Source organism: Pholis gunnellus (genome assembly GCF_910591455.1).
Source record: "Pholis gunnellus genome assembly, chromosome: 23".
In the NCBI taxonomy this organism is placed as follows: domain Eukaryota; kingdom Metazoa; phylum Chordata; class Actinopteri; order Perciformes; family Pholidae; genus Pholis; species Pholis gunnellus.
Window position 1 is genome coordinate 3,744,381 of NC_136550.1, and position 17,156 is coordinate 3,761,536.

General features: G+C 47.0%; 1 protein-coding gene across 1 annotated transcript in view; it reads right to left on the minus strand.

The window, feature by feature from the left end:
- Positions 1–9,163, minus strand: part of znf219 (zinc finger protein 219) — a 9,850-nt gene extending 687 nt beyond the window's left edge. Inside the window, exons 1-4 of the mRNA XM_079184880.1 lie at positions 9,079–9,163; positions 6,424–8,830; positions 6,115–6,261; positions 1–4,273 (exon numbers count right to left, since the gene is read on the minus strand). The exon at positions 1–4,273 is cut by the window's left edge and continues 687 nt beyond it. Coding sequence (XP_079041006.1) covers positions 3,081–4,273; positions 6,115–6,261; positions 6,424–8,818 — 3,735 coding nt within the window. The 5' untranslated portion in view covers positions 8,819–8,830; positions 9,079–9,163 and the 3' untranslated portion in view covers positions 1–3,080. The remainder of the gene's footprint in view (positions 4,274–6,114; positions 6,262–6,423; positions 8,831–9,078) is intronic.
- Positions 9,164–17,156: the final 7,993 nt, after the last annotated feature.

Below are 17,156 nucleotides of genomic sequence, written 5' to 3' on the forward strand. Positions count from 1 at the left end.
ATATAAACTTGAGAGGATTCGTTTCTTTCTGTGTGAGACTTTTGGGTCTACTTGAGATTTTGTTTTGTCATTAGACATGTAGATTGATTGGCAGGCTGTTTTATTCCCGTCTGCCGGTGGGAGGAGTAGAAGGGACCATCGCTCGGGTTTGTGCTCTCTTTAAAAAAAACAAAAAAAACACAACAGCTCTAGTGCTATCTGTACAACATTCAACAACACATTTCTCTTAGTTTTTTTTTTTCCGTTTTGTCTTTTTTTTTTTTGTTGTTTTTTACCATAATGCCAAAACAATAATAATTATCATCATAAGAAGAGCATTTTTCCATCTCAACGGCATCGAACAAACACCACACAAAAATCTAATAAAGGCCTCAATACCAGATAGTACACGTCACCTTCAAGTGGTGCTATAGAGATAGACAGTTTACGGACGAGAGAGAGCGACATGGAGGAAGAGCAAGCGAGAGAGAGAGAGAGAGAGAGAGAGAGAGAGAGAAAAGGAGGAAGGATGGCTTAAAAAAAAAAAGAGAGAAGTGAATTATTTTGTTTTCTCAAGTTCAACATTACTTTAGTGTCACCTGGGACATGTTTTGGCACCTTTTTAAGAGATTAAATATAATATTCATTCGACTTAGACTTGGGCTTTGGTTTACAAAGGGTTAGTGTTCAGACCAAAAGTATAGTCTAACCCTACATCTACGATGATTTGTACTTGTCTAAAAGGTTAGGTAGTCCATTCTTTCAAGAGTCTAGCCAATGCTAGATCGTAATAAGGCCTAGTGACCTGGTTTAAGGCCCGAACGGGCCCGAAACAGCAGAGAGAGAGAGCGAGAGAGAGAGAGAGAGAGGTCGAGAGGTAACGACATGAGATAAAAGATTGAGGGGAATGAGCGGAGGTGATAAGAGGAGAAGAGGAGGAGGGGGGGACAGACGGAGAGCAAGAACGAGTGTGATATAGGCTAAGTGCTTTTGGTGAGTTTTACAAAATACACCAGGAAGTGCTTGAAACAGAAGGCACGATGGCATTGACAGTAGTTGTTAAGGAGACACCACTAAGGGACTTATCACTACAGAACTCATAAGGTGCTCTAAAGAAGGAACTCAAAACACATTAATGCACATTAAGGTGTGGCTGCAATCGTAGGATACCCCATCCAAAAAGTAGTCTTTAAGTAGATAAATAGTGGTTGTTCACCAGCGTGAGGGGGAGATTACTGCCCCCGCGTCCATGTTTTCCTCTTTTTCAAAACACAGGAATTCATGATATTCATGAGTGATTGTTTTCCTTTATAGCAGTCGATGTCGACACAAAAGTGAACTTTCTTTAACAACCAGTTCAGTGGTTGGATATCCGACGCGCCGGTCAACTGATTGACGGATTTTGGCTAGTCGATGGGGCAGATCTATCGAAACCACAGCTTTTACACATTTAAAAAAAAAACGACAACAGAAAGTGACAACTTCCATTGAAAAAACAGTTTGGTCTATCGATAAAGTCGAAAAACAAAAACAACTACTTTGGGAACTGAAACCTTTGCACAGTGCTCTGTATAGACATTCCAACTAGTCTTAGCTCACAAACATTATAATCAATATTACCTATATTGATAACCTTTTTCTGTAAGCATCTTGAAATGAAAATAAACAAAAGTCTGCTTTTTTTCTTTTTTTCTTCTCGTCTTTACAAAAGCTACACATATTCTACTGGGATGTCTATGCATGTTGTTAGTGTTTTTAATAATTACTCCTACCATTGTCTTTTCTTCTCTTATTAAAAAAGAAGAGAGGAGATCTACTCATCTAAAAGACGCCATACCCCCCCCCCCCCAAGAGTACAGTTTGTTTCTCAGTTGCTTGGCAGAGGTACGGCTTTCTTTTTCCTTCTCTACCTTGTATCGTTCCTTTTTTCCGACACAGTCGCAGAGTCTCTGTGTCTTTTAAAAAGGGGTGTGTCAGTTGATTGTGTCCGGGGGGGGGGGGGGGGGGGGGGCTCGGGGCGACGTCATCCCGCTCTGAGTTTTGTTCTTTTCCACGCATCTACGTTGCGACCCCAACCCACATTCGGCGCCATTGTAAACACTGAATTTTTAAACTTTGACCCCTTATCGCTCAGCCTTTGACCTCTTTCACTGCATTATCTAGATCGCCGACCCCCTTTTTTTTGTTTTGTTTTCAAGCTGAGCCACAAACATCTGCCGCCTGTGTCAAGTACAACACGCTACAATGTAGCATTTCTTTTACAACTTAACTATTCACAACACCCTAGAACCACTTTTAACAAATATACTGTACTTAAATTGTTTTAAACTGTATATTCAGATAAAATGAATGACCTATCAGAGCCTCGATGCGCCGGAGCGCCAGAGACTCTCTCGACGATGCACATGAACAGGCACTAACTGAAAGAAGAAAAAAAAAAATGTTACAAACGTTTCTTTCTGTTTTTCTTTAGGACAATCGTGTAGAAACACTTTTCAGACAAACAAGGCAGTGATATATAGTCGAGGGGAAAGCACGCGGCCTGCAACAGTTACGTCATGCCTTAAATTAATACCAAAAAAAGCTCGGCTGAGGTTCACAGCTTGAAACTTTTCTACACTTAACTTTCCTCCACGTTTGTGTGGGCGGAGGAGGAACTTGAAGTTTGAGGTTTCAAACCGTTCGGTGGTCTGTCAGGAGAGTATCTCTTCACAGCTGGCTTCAGCCTCGTCAGTATAGTAGTCTGGAATAAACAGTCCATTATTTTGGGTGAAATAGATGCGTGTGGAATGATGCCTTAGATGTTCCTTTCATTTAGATCACTTGAAAAAAAGAGGAAAAAGTGGCCTACAAAATCCTGAAAAGATGCATATTTGCTCTTTTTGCACAGGAAGTGTATTTAGTGGATGACCATACTGTCAGAACCCAACAAGACGAATAATGTCGTAAAGGAAAATAAAAGCTGTGATGTTTCTCTTGCTCTTTTCAAAACCTCAGGGGTCAAGAATCCTTTGTCCGTTTCTTCAATTCTGTGTCGAATGTAGTTGAAAACAGTGAACCCAACCCTCCAGTTTGAATGGTGTCGTCCCAAACAAAGCATTTTAATCTGTAAAGACTCTTTCCTCCTCTCCTACCATGTGGTTGGAGCTCAGGGCCGGTGAAAGAGCGAGGGACATCCTCAGATCCTGGTCTTCTGAATCCTCCAGGCTGCTGTTCTCCAAATTCTCTTCCAATTCCTCCTCTTGATCCTCCTCATCCCCCTCCATCTTTCCCTTGAATGCCAGACCGTCTCTGACATTCTTGGACACTGAGGCCACGTCTGGGTGGCCGAGGATGTCGTCCAGATGGTCCTGTGTATCCTCAGAGAGCCCATTCATGGTCTTGGCCAGCGTTGAGGACCATTCCCCGAGGGGTGCCTGGGACTCTGCCTCGGTCACATGCCTCCATATTGTCAGAGAGTCGAGATCAGAATGATCCGTCCGCGGCTTGGTGGCCTTTGGGGCTCCATCACCATCCAAAGTGGTAGAAGGGGCTCTTTTGCGCCTGGACTTACTGGTGTGGTTGACCTGGAGGTGCATGGCCATCAGCTCCGCTGAGGACGTACGAAAAGGGCAGAACAAGCACTGGCTCAGTTTGACCCCGATTGAAATATCCCCAACGCCATCCCCAACGCCGACACCTCCTCCCTCCCCTAAGCTCATGCCTCCATCCTCCTCCATGCCTCCAAGGCCAGGTGAGGGGCGGCGAGACAGATCCAGGGGTTCGAAACCCCCTTCTTGAGTTGAAGGCGCAGGCCCTTCCTTGTCACTCGGCGGTTGAACCATTCGGCTAGTAGTAAGGGGCTTGCGACGGGACACTTTAGGGGCCTTGGGTGGGGGAGACTCCCTGATCCAGCCTCCTTCCATTCCACCTTGGTAAAGGGCCCCCATCACCCCAGACAGATACCTGTACTGGGTCTCCAAGTCGACATCCCTCAGAGCGGCCAAGGCCTTCCGGTGCTCCCGCTGGTCCGGAAGCCCCAGGAGCCAGGACTGCTGGCTGGGCCGAGAGGTGGGGTTGTCGGTTGGGCCTCGGTTGGGAGGGCAGTGGTTTGGCTGGGATCGGCGCTGCTTGGCCAGCCCGGAGGTTCCAGAGGTCAGACTGTTGATAGCGGGGGTGAGACCACTGGAGGAGGAATTGGAGGAGGCCGACAAGGCGTTGCGTTGCTCCCTGTGATGCCGCTGGAGGTGGTACTTCAGCGAGCCCGACTGGGTACCCGCATAGTCACAGTGGGGACATTTGTAGGGTCTCTCACCTAGAGAAAATGAGATGAACAAAACAAGATTGGGGAAACAGTATTGGAGTAATAACTAAAGTAGCAGCTAACCTAGGCGAGGCTTAAAGACACCACTGATTTTGCATGTTTTAGCTCATTTAGAACAAATCACATTAGTGCTAACCATTCTTTGTAAAAACAATATTTATATATATATATTTAAATATATGTATATATATATAACACACATGACAGGCAAGCTTGAAGAGCCTGCTAATGTATATAATGTATACTTTTTCACATCATAGTGAATAGAAGACATTGGCTGTCTGAAAAGTCAAAGAGAATCTGTAACACTAGAGCATTTATTAAAAATTGTCAGCAGTAACTTGCAAAATAACTGGCGTCTTCCATTTAAACAGTGGGTGAGCGGGAGATGTAATTATGCATTTTAAAGGGAGATGGCAGTATTTCATCACTGATTGAAAACGACACTGCTGGGAGAGATAAAGAGGAGGGGGCATCATGCTGGAGACAGATCAACAGCAGGAAATGCATTACGTATGAAAAGCATAAATTATCTTATTCACATGGAAAAAAAGGAACACACACAAAGAAAAACGGCTCTATTGATGACTGCAGATGCACATGCAAAAGTATGAACAATTTGATTTTGTTGCCGGAGCTAAAAAAAAACATGTCACAGGAGTCTCTTGGAGAAATAATCTCAAGAGCACCGTAATATCAAGAGAGTATTATTACAATTCGATGCCTTCACTTAAATTACTGACCATGTGGTAATCACTTGATGGCACAGAGAAGCAACAGTGCATGATGAAAAGAGCTGTATGCTATCATGAATAATACAGCTGTGATGTGATGGGTCCTGTCAGCTATAGACAATTATTCATAATGGCAATATTAAATAGATTTCATTGAATGCATTTTGGGCACCGTCTTGCTGGAAAGACTTGGATGTGCTCCAGTTCCCAGTTGCTGGGGATTGGTGGCATCTCAGAAACTGGAAGACGGGTCTTAATTTTGATCAAACACATCAAGCGAAGAAAGCAAATAATAAAAAAAATGGCAATGACTCATGCTGATAAAGTCTTATGAATATGGATAATTAATTAAGAGCGTGAGTGAGTGCTGTGAGAGTTCCCAATTTTCATTAAAGTCACCAAAAAATTCAATAGGAGTTCTATTCATTTTCTTTTGTTTTTGTTTTTGTTTTAAGTCTGAAAAACCTGTTTGAGTATGTTGGATAGCCCTGCGTGGTCTGTTCTAGAGTCAGAATTATTTAGAAATGATTTGATGTAATTACAGATTCACTTGCTTCAAAGACAAGATCAGAGAATGTGAATCTCAGAAAGATTAAAGCCAAAATTGCTATTATGCAGAAATCTGTGAGCATATATTTTATGTTTTTATAGCTAATCTAAAAAATAACCGTGCCAAACCATATCAATTTTGCACAAATTGGAATTCAAATCAACTAATAGAAAAAAAGTTTATCTTATTGTCTTATTTTTTTTATTATAAATTAAATAAATACATTTCTTCCTTTCTTTGGTGAGAGAAGTGAGCTTTTTACAAAGATTTAACCTTATTTAATCCCTGGAGTGGCTTGATTTTTCCTCAAAAAAACTACAGTTAATATACCCTTGAGCAAGGCACTTAACCAGGAGTTGCTCCAGTGGGGCTGCTCGGTTGCCTGCAGTAGAGGGCTATGATTAGCGCTGGCCAGCTCTCTGGGGTGAGTGTGTAAAAAAGGAAAAAGGTAGCGCTGCTGAAGCGAGGATGCTCAATGAAACCTTTCCAGGGATTTATAAAGGCTAAAAAAGTAAATGTGGTTTGTTAAACTCACAGCAGTTTCTCACCTGTGTGAACTCTCAGGTGCACTTTGAGATGGTGTGAAGAGCGGAAGGCTTTACCACAGTAGGGGCAGTCTTTTATCCCTCTACCACGCACTCGCTCCCTGTTGGGAACTGACGGTATGGAGGAGACTGCTGTCAAGCCATTTTCTCCTGCAAGAGGAGAAAAATGTAAAGATAACAGCGGGTGCAAAGGGCCCTACGAGAGCTTCTACTTACAACAGAAAACAGAATGAAAATAAAAACACTCTTCACGTGGAAGCAAACAAACCAAACCAAAAGACAAGACAGAGGAAAAAGCACATGTGATTGTACCTTTGAAGCTTGAGATGACAGAGTGAAACCCTGTAGCTGCCCCTGCTTGTTGTGATCCACCACCGTGCAGTTTGGACTCCTGTCTCACTTCTCCTGCTTGTTGGGATTCACCGCTGTGTAGCTGAGATTCCTGTCTCACTTCACCGCCGCCTCCTCTTCCGAGCCCCGCTCTTCTACGGCTACCACTCCCTTCCTCTTCGCCGCCGCCGCCGCCGCCTCCTTTCTGGGGCCTCTGAGTGTGAACGCGAGCGTGAACCACCACCTGCTGCAGGCTGCGGAAAAGCTTTCCACAGTCTGGGCATTCCCAAGGCCCTCCTGCTCCGCCAGACTCTTCTCTTGGATCCAGGCCTCCGAGGTAGGCCCTGACTTGGTCGGCCTCTGTGATCACGGAGTTCCGACCTTGGCCTCGCTGGCTTTGCTGCTGGCCTCGCTGTTGGGGCCTCTGCTGCTGCTGCTGCTGTTGCTGCTGCTGCTGCTGCTGAGCTACTGCCAGGCTGCGAGCCACCAGCTGCCACCAAGTGGCCTGGTCACCTCCTTCTGAAATCGATGCAGTAATGTCACCTGTGCCCCCTCCTCTATTTGCTCCCCCTCCTCTTCCTTGGTCCCCTACTCCTGTGCCGCCAAAGCCACCACCATTTCCCATCTCTGCCACCTGAGCCACTGCTTGAAGTCTCTCCATGCAGCTAGCCCCACTGCCATCACTGGGCAACCCGAGGTAGCCGAGGATGGCGGATTTGCTTGAGCCCATCCCCATTCTGCCTCCAGTTTCTGATCTTCCTTGTCCGCCTCTACCACCTCTTTGCTGGGCCAGAAGGAGGCTTGAATAGAGGGCGTTGAGAGACTGATTATTAGCGGAGCCTTTGCCTTGCTGCTCTGAACCTCCTGGTACCCCGAGGGTTCCCAGCCCGGCCTTCAGCCCAAGCTTGTTGAGATGTACTTTCATGTGGTTTTTGAGGAACCAAGGCTCTTTGAAGCCACGGCCGCATACCTGGCACTTATGGTCCAAGGAGTCCTTGTGCTTTCGCATGTGTCCCTTCAGGAACCAAGATTGGGTAAACCGCTGTCCACAAACATCACAGCGAAATGCTGGCAATGTGGGGGAGGCAGCCGCTGTAGCTGCTGCTGCTGCTGCTGCTGCTGCTGCTGTCACCTGTGGGGTACTTGGTGGTGGTGGGGCTGGGGCTGGGGTATGGGTCGGGGTGGGCACAGGAGTATCGGGGGTTGCAATGACCAGCCTGGAATTGAAGGCCGGTGGCAGAGCAGGTACCTCGGGGGAAGGGTGGAACTCCTGCAAGTGAGATGCCAGGCTCTCTTCTTGGCTGGCAGAGAAGGGACAAAGAGTGCATTTATACGGGTTGTGGAGAATGCGGACGTGGCGCGCCAACTCCGAAGCCGTGCGGAATTTTCCTTTGCAGGCATGGCAGCGAAACGTAGGCGCTATAGGAGTAGACACACCCTCCCCGATGGTAGAAGAATAGGGAGGAGTCACGGATACAGGATCCTCTGTAAGTGGAGGGGTCAATGGTGTGCTGTCATCCAGCAAGAAGTTTGGGTTCTGGTCTGTCTGTAGGCCGTCATCTAGACCTTTGGCCGCGCCGTCGACATCCTCTTCTTCTGTAAGATGCTGGATGAGTGTCCCTGGCAGTATACGCTGGTTTGGGTGACTTCGGTGGTTCTGGACTAAGTCTTTGTGGTTCTGCTGGATTTTGAGGTGCTGCTTTAGGGGCGCTGAAGGGAGTCCAGTCCGGTACAGGGCTGAAGCTCGGCGGTCTCGGTCCAGACTGTGAGCTCGGGCATGAAGAGACAAAATGCTTTGGAATCTGAATCTCTTCCCGCATACATGACAGGGGAACCTGAGCGCAGGCCCCGGTGAAGCCCCTCCCACTCCAGGTATCGCCCTGGTAACAGTATCTTTCTGGAACAGCTGTAGGTCTAGCTCATCGCTGCAGTTTCCACTCTGCCCCGATGAGAGGGCCAGCTCCAGGGCTCCGAACCCAAGGAGTGGCGCTGACGGTGTGGCTGGTGGAGAGGAGTCCAAACAAGGGCTGCATCCAGCTTCCTGTCCCCCTCCTCCCGGGAACAGAGCCACTGCCGGGGTCGGGGACGGAGGAACTCCATCCAGCCCTTCCTCGTCGTCTTCTTCATCAACATCGTGGTGATTGTTGTTATCGTCCTCGAGGAGGGGGAAGGGAGAGAGGGGGAAATAAGGCGTGGTGTCCGGGCTCTGAGGGGAAGGTTCGGGGCTGTGGATGGGCAGGACAACGGGGCTGTCAGGTAGAGAGAGCTGAGTGTGAGGAGAGGACGCCCGGGGGCTGTGGTCCAGGGACGGCAGCGTCGGGGGAGACTGGGGCTGCTCACAAGAAAGAGAAAACACACACTCCGGCGGAGAATCCATCCTCTGTCAGTACTAAACACAGAAAGAAGGAGAGAGACAGATAGTGAGCGGAACCGACGACTTAAGAGTTACAACTTTAAAAACGCAAGAGGAAAGGTTAAATTTGCATGTTGTGCATAATTATCTTCAACTGTAACATGACCTTGGCCAGATGTGGAAAATGGCGAAGAAATAGACATAATCAAATGCCATTAGTTTGCCTAACAGGTTCCCGTGTCTGTATGTGTGTGTGTGTGTGTGTGAGATCAGTAGAGAATTACCAGAAGTGTGTGTGATGTTAAGCCATTCTTTAGTGTCTCGGCTGACGGGGGACACACTTCTGTGGCGGCCTTCTCCTTTAATTTTCTGGGGACAAAAAGCAAGCAAAAAAAAAATGAGAAACTTAAACAGGAGTTATTTGCAATATAATCTTGAATTGAATTGCTTCCAGTTTAAAAAAAAAAATACAGTTTGGTCTATTACTGAAGATATTATCTAACTAAAGACTTTATTTGACTAAATTAGCAATATCGGTGTCGATGTAGGTGTAAATGCTTTTTTGAAATATTGAGAGATGAACTGCAGGGAGCAGATTTTTGTCAAACAACAACATTTGCACAGAGACTCTTCGAAATGTATTCCCTTATAAATTCTAACAGCAGAGAAAGACAACGCATCTCTCATTACAGCGCCGCTTTGCGTGCGCTTTACTGCACGTAAACGTTAAGCACAAAGCAAATCTCCGTTTGATCTTCAGTTACTCTTCAGCTCGCGTAGGCGTATGCGTGAGCTTGAATGTGTAACAGGTGTGCACCTGTTCTGCCTCCTGCAACTGTTCACGATGCTCTCCGGCATACTGACGGCACATATGGGATGATTAGCCGGAGTGTGAATGTGCATCGATGTGTATCTCTCTGGATATCTGCGTGTGTGTGTGTGTGTGTGAGTCAGTGTGTGTTTAGGAGTTAAGGGCACCACCACAGGACATGGACTGTCCCAAACAGGATGGGCGCGCGATGTTTTGACTTCCCCACACACCCTTCCTGTGCACTCATACAGTAGCAGCTATTTGCTTAAATCAGGACTGTATGCACACACTTAAGCACAACAACGTTTGTTAAATCTATAGCCTGGGTGTGGTGCCATGACCCAAATGCTGCTTAGTCATGGTTACTTGTTTAAGTAATGCACAAATGTGAGCTTATTGTGTTGACTGTACTGCAGCCGTCAGCCCGGATGACAGAGTCAGCTGAAATGTAAAGTGTGATATACAGCATATTGAACAACACCAAGCATTTTGGCGAGCACGCTCGCACACCCAAATATTTCGAGTGCACAGCACTTTGCATCGGTTCCGACTGGATTTATGCACGTCGGCTGTTTTTCGTCCATCATTTGGTGGAGTTGAGAAGCAGCGGAGGCGCCCACAACAAAACAAAAGGTCATCAATCATTGTGGGGAAAACAATAGAACATCTGTGTTCGCAGGTGTGTCGCCCATATTTGTGTTCACTCTGCGGTATGGTCACATATGTGTTTATATGATCAGTTGGATTTCTGTGTGTGTGTGTGTGTGTGCGTGTGCGTGTCACTAAGCCTGGATGACAAAGAGATTCTCATGTAGCCAGTTGACATTTTAGCTCAGCTATGACTCACAGGGATATCACACCATATCAATCACACAAACACACACACACTCACACACACCCAACAACAGACACACAGTCCTTTTTCTTAATCCACCATTATTGTTCTTTCTCACCCCGTCTTTCTTTCCCCTCTGTCTTTCTTTCCCCGATTCACACTCCTCCCATCCCCCTCTCATTCTCTCGCTCCCTCCCTCCGTCCATTATTCACTAATTTTCTTTCTTTCATTCTCTCTCTTTCTCTCTCTCTCTCTCTCTCTCTCCTGCAGTGTTGCCAGTTGGCAGAGTGCCAGGGAATGCTGATATCAGCTGGTAGATTGGGCCCTGCCAACATGGCGAAGAGCAAAAATATGAGAAAGGAGGCAGACAGAGAGGGAAAGAAAGAGAGAGACGGAGAGAAACATACAGTGCTGTTACAAACTGGGCAGCAGAAGAAGAAGAAGAAGAAGAAAAAACACATTGTCAGAAGCCGTGTGAATGAAAAATGATTTAATGCGATTGCCAGCGTGGTTGTTGAGGGGAAAGGGGGGGAAAGAAAAAATAGGGTAAAGAGACAGACATGCTGGAACAGAGAAGGGGAGAGGAATCAAGAGTGGTGGAGGGGCATAACATGAAGAGGGAACAACAGATTTAAAAAATCATTTGAGGAGTCAACACACAAATATACATCCAGACGGACGGAGAGAGAGATGCAGAAATAGGGGGAAAAGCCTCTCAACGTATCTGCGGCAGTGCTGCTACGTCTGATGGCATTATCATATGAATATCACCATCACAATGCATTGTTCGCACCGTGACGGTGGTCGGTCCCCTGTCATGCCAATAAAGAAAATTTGGATAGATGGAGAGGAGGAGATAAGATGGAGCAATGGATGCATAGGGGGAAGATGGGGGTTTGGGGGGCGGGGGGGGCGACAAATGGGATTGGAATCAGGTGGAGCAGAATGAAACCCAGGTGTTAATGAACCAAGAGAAGCAGTGAAGGAACCAGCCTCCTATGTGTAGAAACCAACCGCGGACATGGTCGGAGACGCATTAGTCCACATTAACCAACGAACGCGAATCGTTTCCCAATCTGCATATTTGAGCACTTCAAAAAAATTGATTGTGCAGGCTTTGTCACATTTTAAACGACGTACAAAGGGCCGAAGCGTGCGGCAGGAGAAATCTGGTGTCAAAGTTGCTTTTTTTACTGAAAAGATCATCACGGAAACGTGATCCACCAACATCATGCGCTCAGTCTTTGATGTGAGATACAAATAGAGTCTGGAGAAAGATAAATATGGAACTGGATTTAAACTGCTCTTTTAGAGACTTTTTTCGCCCCCCCCCGCCTCGTCTCTGACCCTGAAATATGCAGCGTACGTGCAGCATTGCAATCCACACGGTAATGACAGCTTAAAAGCATATCCTTGTTGTGTTGAGCATCGCCCTGATGGTGTCATTACTGTAATTGCAGAGTAACTTTGTGGCCACTGAGATAACTGATGTTAAAGTACTGAATTACCTTCGGTGGAAATTAGTTTTTATGACGGAGGTCAATAGTCTTTTTATTTCAGCCCATCCGAGTGAAATCAGCGTTGTTTAAATGCCGATAACTACTCCTGCACTTGTGTCACAAGGTGTGTGTTAAGGATAAGTTGGAGGGGGAGGGGGGGGGGGGGGGGGGTTGCTGAGTCATACATCACAGCCTCGATAAATAGTTGCAGAGGGAGGAGGAGCACAATATGTTCAGACAAGTTTATTTTTGGGGGGTGTTTTTTGATGTCATTGTGTACATATCCACAGAGTGGTACAGCTTTTATTGTGAAGGCAGTTAGTGCATGTTCGGACACGCCGGAACGCCACACACCATAATTGTGCATGCGAGGGTGTGAGCACCTTTCACTTAGTGCTTTTAAACTGTGTGTGCAATGCGTGTGTGGGCAGGAAGTACTATATCTGCTCTGCTTTACATTAAACAACATGACGTTGTGTGCGCTTTGTGTTTTCAGAGGGCGTGCGTACTGCGTCCACTGCCTGTTCCTTGTTGGCTTGTTTGCCTTTTATAGCCGAGCGAAACATACTTGCAGCGACTCGTCACAGTTTGCATAATTAAGTCTGTGGGCTCTTTAGAGTGTGATTTGCCCTGCTTAGGTTGTTTCATGTTAATGGTCTTCATAATTGATGGAGGGCTGCAGCATATCACCAGAAAAAAAAGAAAAGATCTGACGAGAGGCATCAATATCTGCATCATAAATATGCGTTTTATTCTTTCCAAGCTTGTTAATCATCTCAATTTATTTTGTGACCCCTTAGGGAGGAAGGGGGGGGGGGGGCACTGAAGAGTAAAAAGGGTACGCACCATCTGCTTTTGTCTTCTTATCTGAGCCTGTGTGTGTGTGTGTGTGCGTGTGTGTGTGTGTGTGTGTGTGTTGCACACGTCCTCCTCCACTGCCCTAAAAATAGGCACCTCCAAGGTCTCCGGCCTGGGCCCGAGGGCGTAAAGTGAACGCTGTATCTGGAGGCTGCGTAGGCCCGTGTGTGTGTGCGCGCATGTGTGTGTGTGTGTGTGTGTGTGTGTGTGTGTGTGCGCTTCAGCGAAATCCTCACAAGTGATACCTCATCTTCCAGCTGGATTACTTGAACTCTCACGAGATGAAGCGTGTGCGAGGTGAGGCGTCCTTCGGGGGGATAAGTGGGTGTTTTGAGAGACTGACCACAAGAAAATAAAATAAAAAGCAAAGTATAAGAGAGGACGAGCGACTGAGCGGGGGGGGGTAGTAGAGCGAGGGGGGAGTCCGCTCGCTGTGTGGTAAAGTGCTATGTGGTCCTGTGGTTTTTATCGCATGGTCACGTGGCGAACTTCCCCACAGACGGTATTCATTTCCTTTACTTCACCTTTCCCTGAACCCCCTTGCTTCACTCCCTGCTTTGCTCCAACTCTGTCTGGTCTGGTGCTCTCCCCCCCCTTTCCCCTCATCTTCAGCAGTGATCGGGAGGAAAGTCCCCCACCGTGCCTCTTTAAAGATACGGGTCGTGGACTGAAACTTTTTTGGGGTCAAGACAATAACGGTAACGTTGCTATCGAAGGGTTTACTCCTGCTTTGAAAACCAAACTGCAGGCGCCCGCGGTGCTTCAAACAGCGATATATTGATCTTCTGGATTGGAAACATTCGGGCCTCTGGACTCTCAATCTGTCCCTCAGCTCTTTCATCTTTTGTGCTCGATCCTGGGCGGCTTCCTGCTCTACTTCTGTGAATTCAACGCCGTCCTACTGCTTTCCTTCGGGTTTCCTCCTGCCTGAAACCCACCACCACCTCCTTTTTCTCCTCCTCTACCTTGCCCTCCACTTGTCTCCTCTCAAGCTGTCGCTCCTTCTCGAGCTCCGAGTTCCGAACGTCGGAAAACGTGGCGGCGTCTCGGGCAGAGAAAGCGTGGCTCCCACTCCAAGTCGTTTCGAGGCCGCGCTGCGTCTAAACCGATGAGCGCGGTGGGTGGTGGGGGGGGGGGTGGGGGCTTTAAAAAAAAAAGAATGGCTTTGGAGCATGCAAATGTCATAAGCAAATCACTGAATGTGTTCTCTCTAAAAGGCTTATCTGTGCACACTGAAGATCACCTGCAGGGGTTGAGAGGAAAAGCAAAGGAAGGGAGGAGGGGGGGGGGCAATCATGCAAACGCCAACACGTTGTTTTTTTCATTTTCAATCAAAAATACAAATGTGCGTAGCGAAAAGCGTCAGCTATGACCGCCCCCTTTCTTTATGAAGAGCCCCCTCGAGCAAAACGCAGACTACCCACAAGCCCCTAGCTGACCCGACACCGTGACCTCCGTGTGGAATATGTGTATCGTATATCTCACACGGACCGGTTCCAAACGTTAACATGAGTTTGATTCTTTCTTTCTTTCGCCCCGGGGGGAAATTTTGCAGAGCATGAGTTCTCTTTCTTAGTAACAACTTGTTTTATGCACACTCGATTGCACTTGTGCTGCATGTGCGCAGTCACATGGGAGTGTCAATACTCAGATCAACACCTCTCGGTGTAATTTGCGGCGATGCACCTCGCACAAGGGCACCTTGGCGGTGTGTCTGCCCGGACGTGGGTTGGGAGGTAACTTCTCTGTCAGGGGGGGTTTGCCGCCTACGGTGAGGGTGAACTGAAAAACAACTGCTCTGTGTTGTCCGACCACATTGGAAAGCAAAAACTGCTCATAGCTGGTCCGAACGGCAGGGCGATAGAGCCGAGACAACAGTTCAAATATGGGGATAGCGGCGCGCACTTTTGGTCAGACTTGAGCTGAACTTGGTTAAAAACATGCCTTCATTTCTCACCTCCTCACAGTGAGATCTGGCCTTCGGCTGCATGCCGCGCGGCGTGCTTAAATTGCCAATTTACGGAAAGTTAATGAAAAGAAAGTCAGACGCGCACGGGGAAAAGTGTGAGTGGACGGGGGTTTTCAGACACTGTTGGGAGCTTCGCCGCTCTAACTAACCTTCAGACGATCGGACCCTTTCTGCCTATATGCCGCGACCCGCTTAGCTTAGCTCGCTTTGCTGTCGGAAAACGACGAACTCGAGGTCGAAGCCCGAAACGCGCACCGGGTTCTGAGCGGGACGCAAGTGAGCCCACCTTACCTGTCCGACGTCTCTGGTTAAAAGAACATTTCAAATCAAGTTTGAAACCGGTCCGCGAAAAACTCAAGTGGCACAAAGTGACGTACTATTTAAGTAAGACCCCGGTGCTCTAAATACACCCTAATCCCGAGCAGGCAGCAGAACTCTCAACGGTCTGAAAATGTCACAATGCAGTAGCTTCTTCCTAACTGAGGGCAAGCAGGTGCCTCTCCCGCAGCGCACTAATGACCCAATTATATCAATCAGAGGCCTTGATTGGTGCTACACTCCTCTCCCTCTTAGTCTCTCCGTCTCTTTCTCCCTTCACATACAATCCCTTTACCCAAGAGCCACCTGGATGGGGTGTATGTGCCCCCCTCAAGCACAGTAGAGTACGTACAAAGGTGGGCAGGAGGAAGAGGAGGAGGAGGAGGATACTACTTGAGCACAACAAGCAAAAGAGAAGTCTGAATGAGGCAGAACCATTAGACTCTTTCTAACACGGGTGGGGGGGCCCAGCGTCTCACGCTCGTTAGTACAGTGGCTTCCTGATGAGTACTGGAAATGACTGGAAATCGTCATCTTGTATCCAAAAGTAGATGTTCCCGTGGAGATAGTTTCCCACCGGAGAGGTGACTCTTTTTTTTTAATATCACAGAGATGCTTGTCTTATTAGTTTCCCGGCGAAGGCTGGACGACGATAAGATTTCAGTGGCATCGTTGATTACAATAAAAAAAAAGAAAAAGTCACTCTGGTGAGCAAATAAAAATCAGCAATTTGGACAATAATGCACTCATTCTGTCTTTCATAGATCATCTGCTTTCAACTCACAGGATATGTGTTGAGATAGAATATGTGTCAAAATGAAACAATAAAAAAGAGTTCAGCAGCAACATCCCTGTTTTATAGGACGAGCCAGCAATGTCAACCTACTTCCACCAAGCACACGCTCTCAGAAGTGTGACATTTAGGGTGGATTTAAAAAAATAAAAAAAAATAAATAGGCCATTTCGGGATCACTAAACATATTCCATTGGATATAGAAGGAGAACGCGACAGGAGTGTCTTCGGTCAGACCCAGATGACACGTCTGCGCCTTATCTCATGAGGAATTTCCTCCTCGCCCCTGTGATGTGCGTCAATAACGTGCAACCATTTTCAGTCGCTCTTTCCCCTCTTCTCTCTCGCGGCCATCTCAATTAGAGGCACATTAATGAAATAAATAACCATCAACAAACAATGCGCTAATAAACACCCCCCCACCACACTAAAAAAGAAACGAGATTAACCCCCGCGAGCAGATGGTGCCCGCGCACAAACCCCGCTTCCAAGAATACCAACAAAAAAAAAAATGCGATTAAAAAATCCTAAACAGTGGGATGTAGTTTGGAGAAGTCGGGGGTGGCGCGTGTGAGTGTCATGTCAGCCTATCTATCGCTCTCTCCCCTGCTCCATTTTGTTCTTAAATTTTCTATACAAAAGATTAAGGGAGGGGAAAAGACGAGTGTGCGAGGACGAGAGGGAGAAAGTGCCATCATGGATTTCATCTCGAGTCCTCTGCCAATCTCCCAAATCCGACATCAGTCCCGAAAAAAACGCTCATTTTGTTTCGTGTTTTTTTTTTTTTGTTGTTGTTTTTTTTCAAACCGGGGCTGAAAACGTGGTAACTTCTCTTTCCACAATGCAATCTGGCAACACGCGTTTCGCACACGCACACACACACACATGCCACACTTGCTATGCTACTTTCTGAGCTCGTGGACTCTGGAGGTGATGTTAGGACAAGTATACGTAGTAAACATCGTAGTAAAAAGGTATGGATGGGGGGGGGGGGGAGAGTATAACGTTTATAAAACACTGTTGCGGACCGAGGATGCGTTTTGGGTTTTTTTTTTGCGCACATCCCAGATGAAAGTGGCGTTTATCTCGAAAACAATGCACTACATAATGCTTAATGTGTGTGTCCAACAAAAGAATTAGTCGAGCTAATCGCTTCCACCCCACAAATGATTGCAAATCAACTCGCTAGCATGCAAACAAAAAAATCCACTTTTACGCCTGGACAATATGTCTGCGGCTTATCGAAACGCTCCGTTACGCACCGGGAACTTGTGTCTC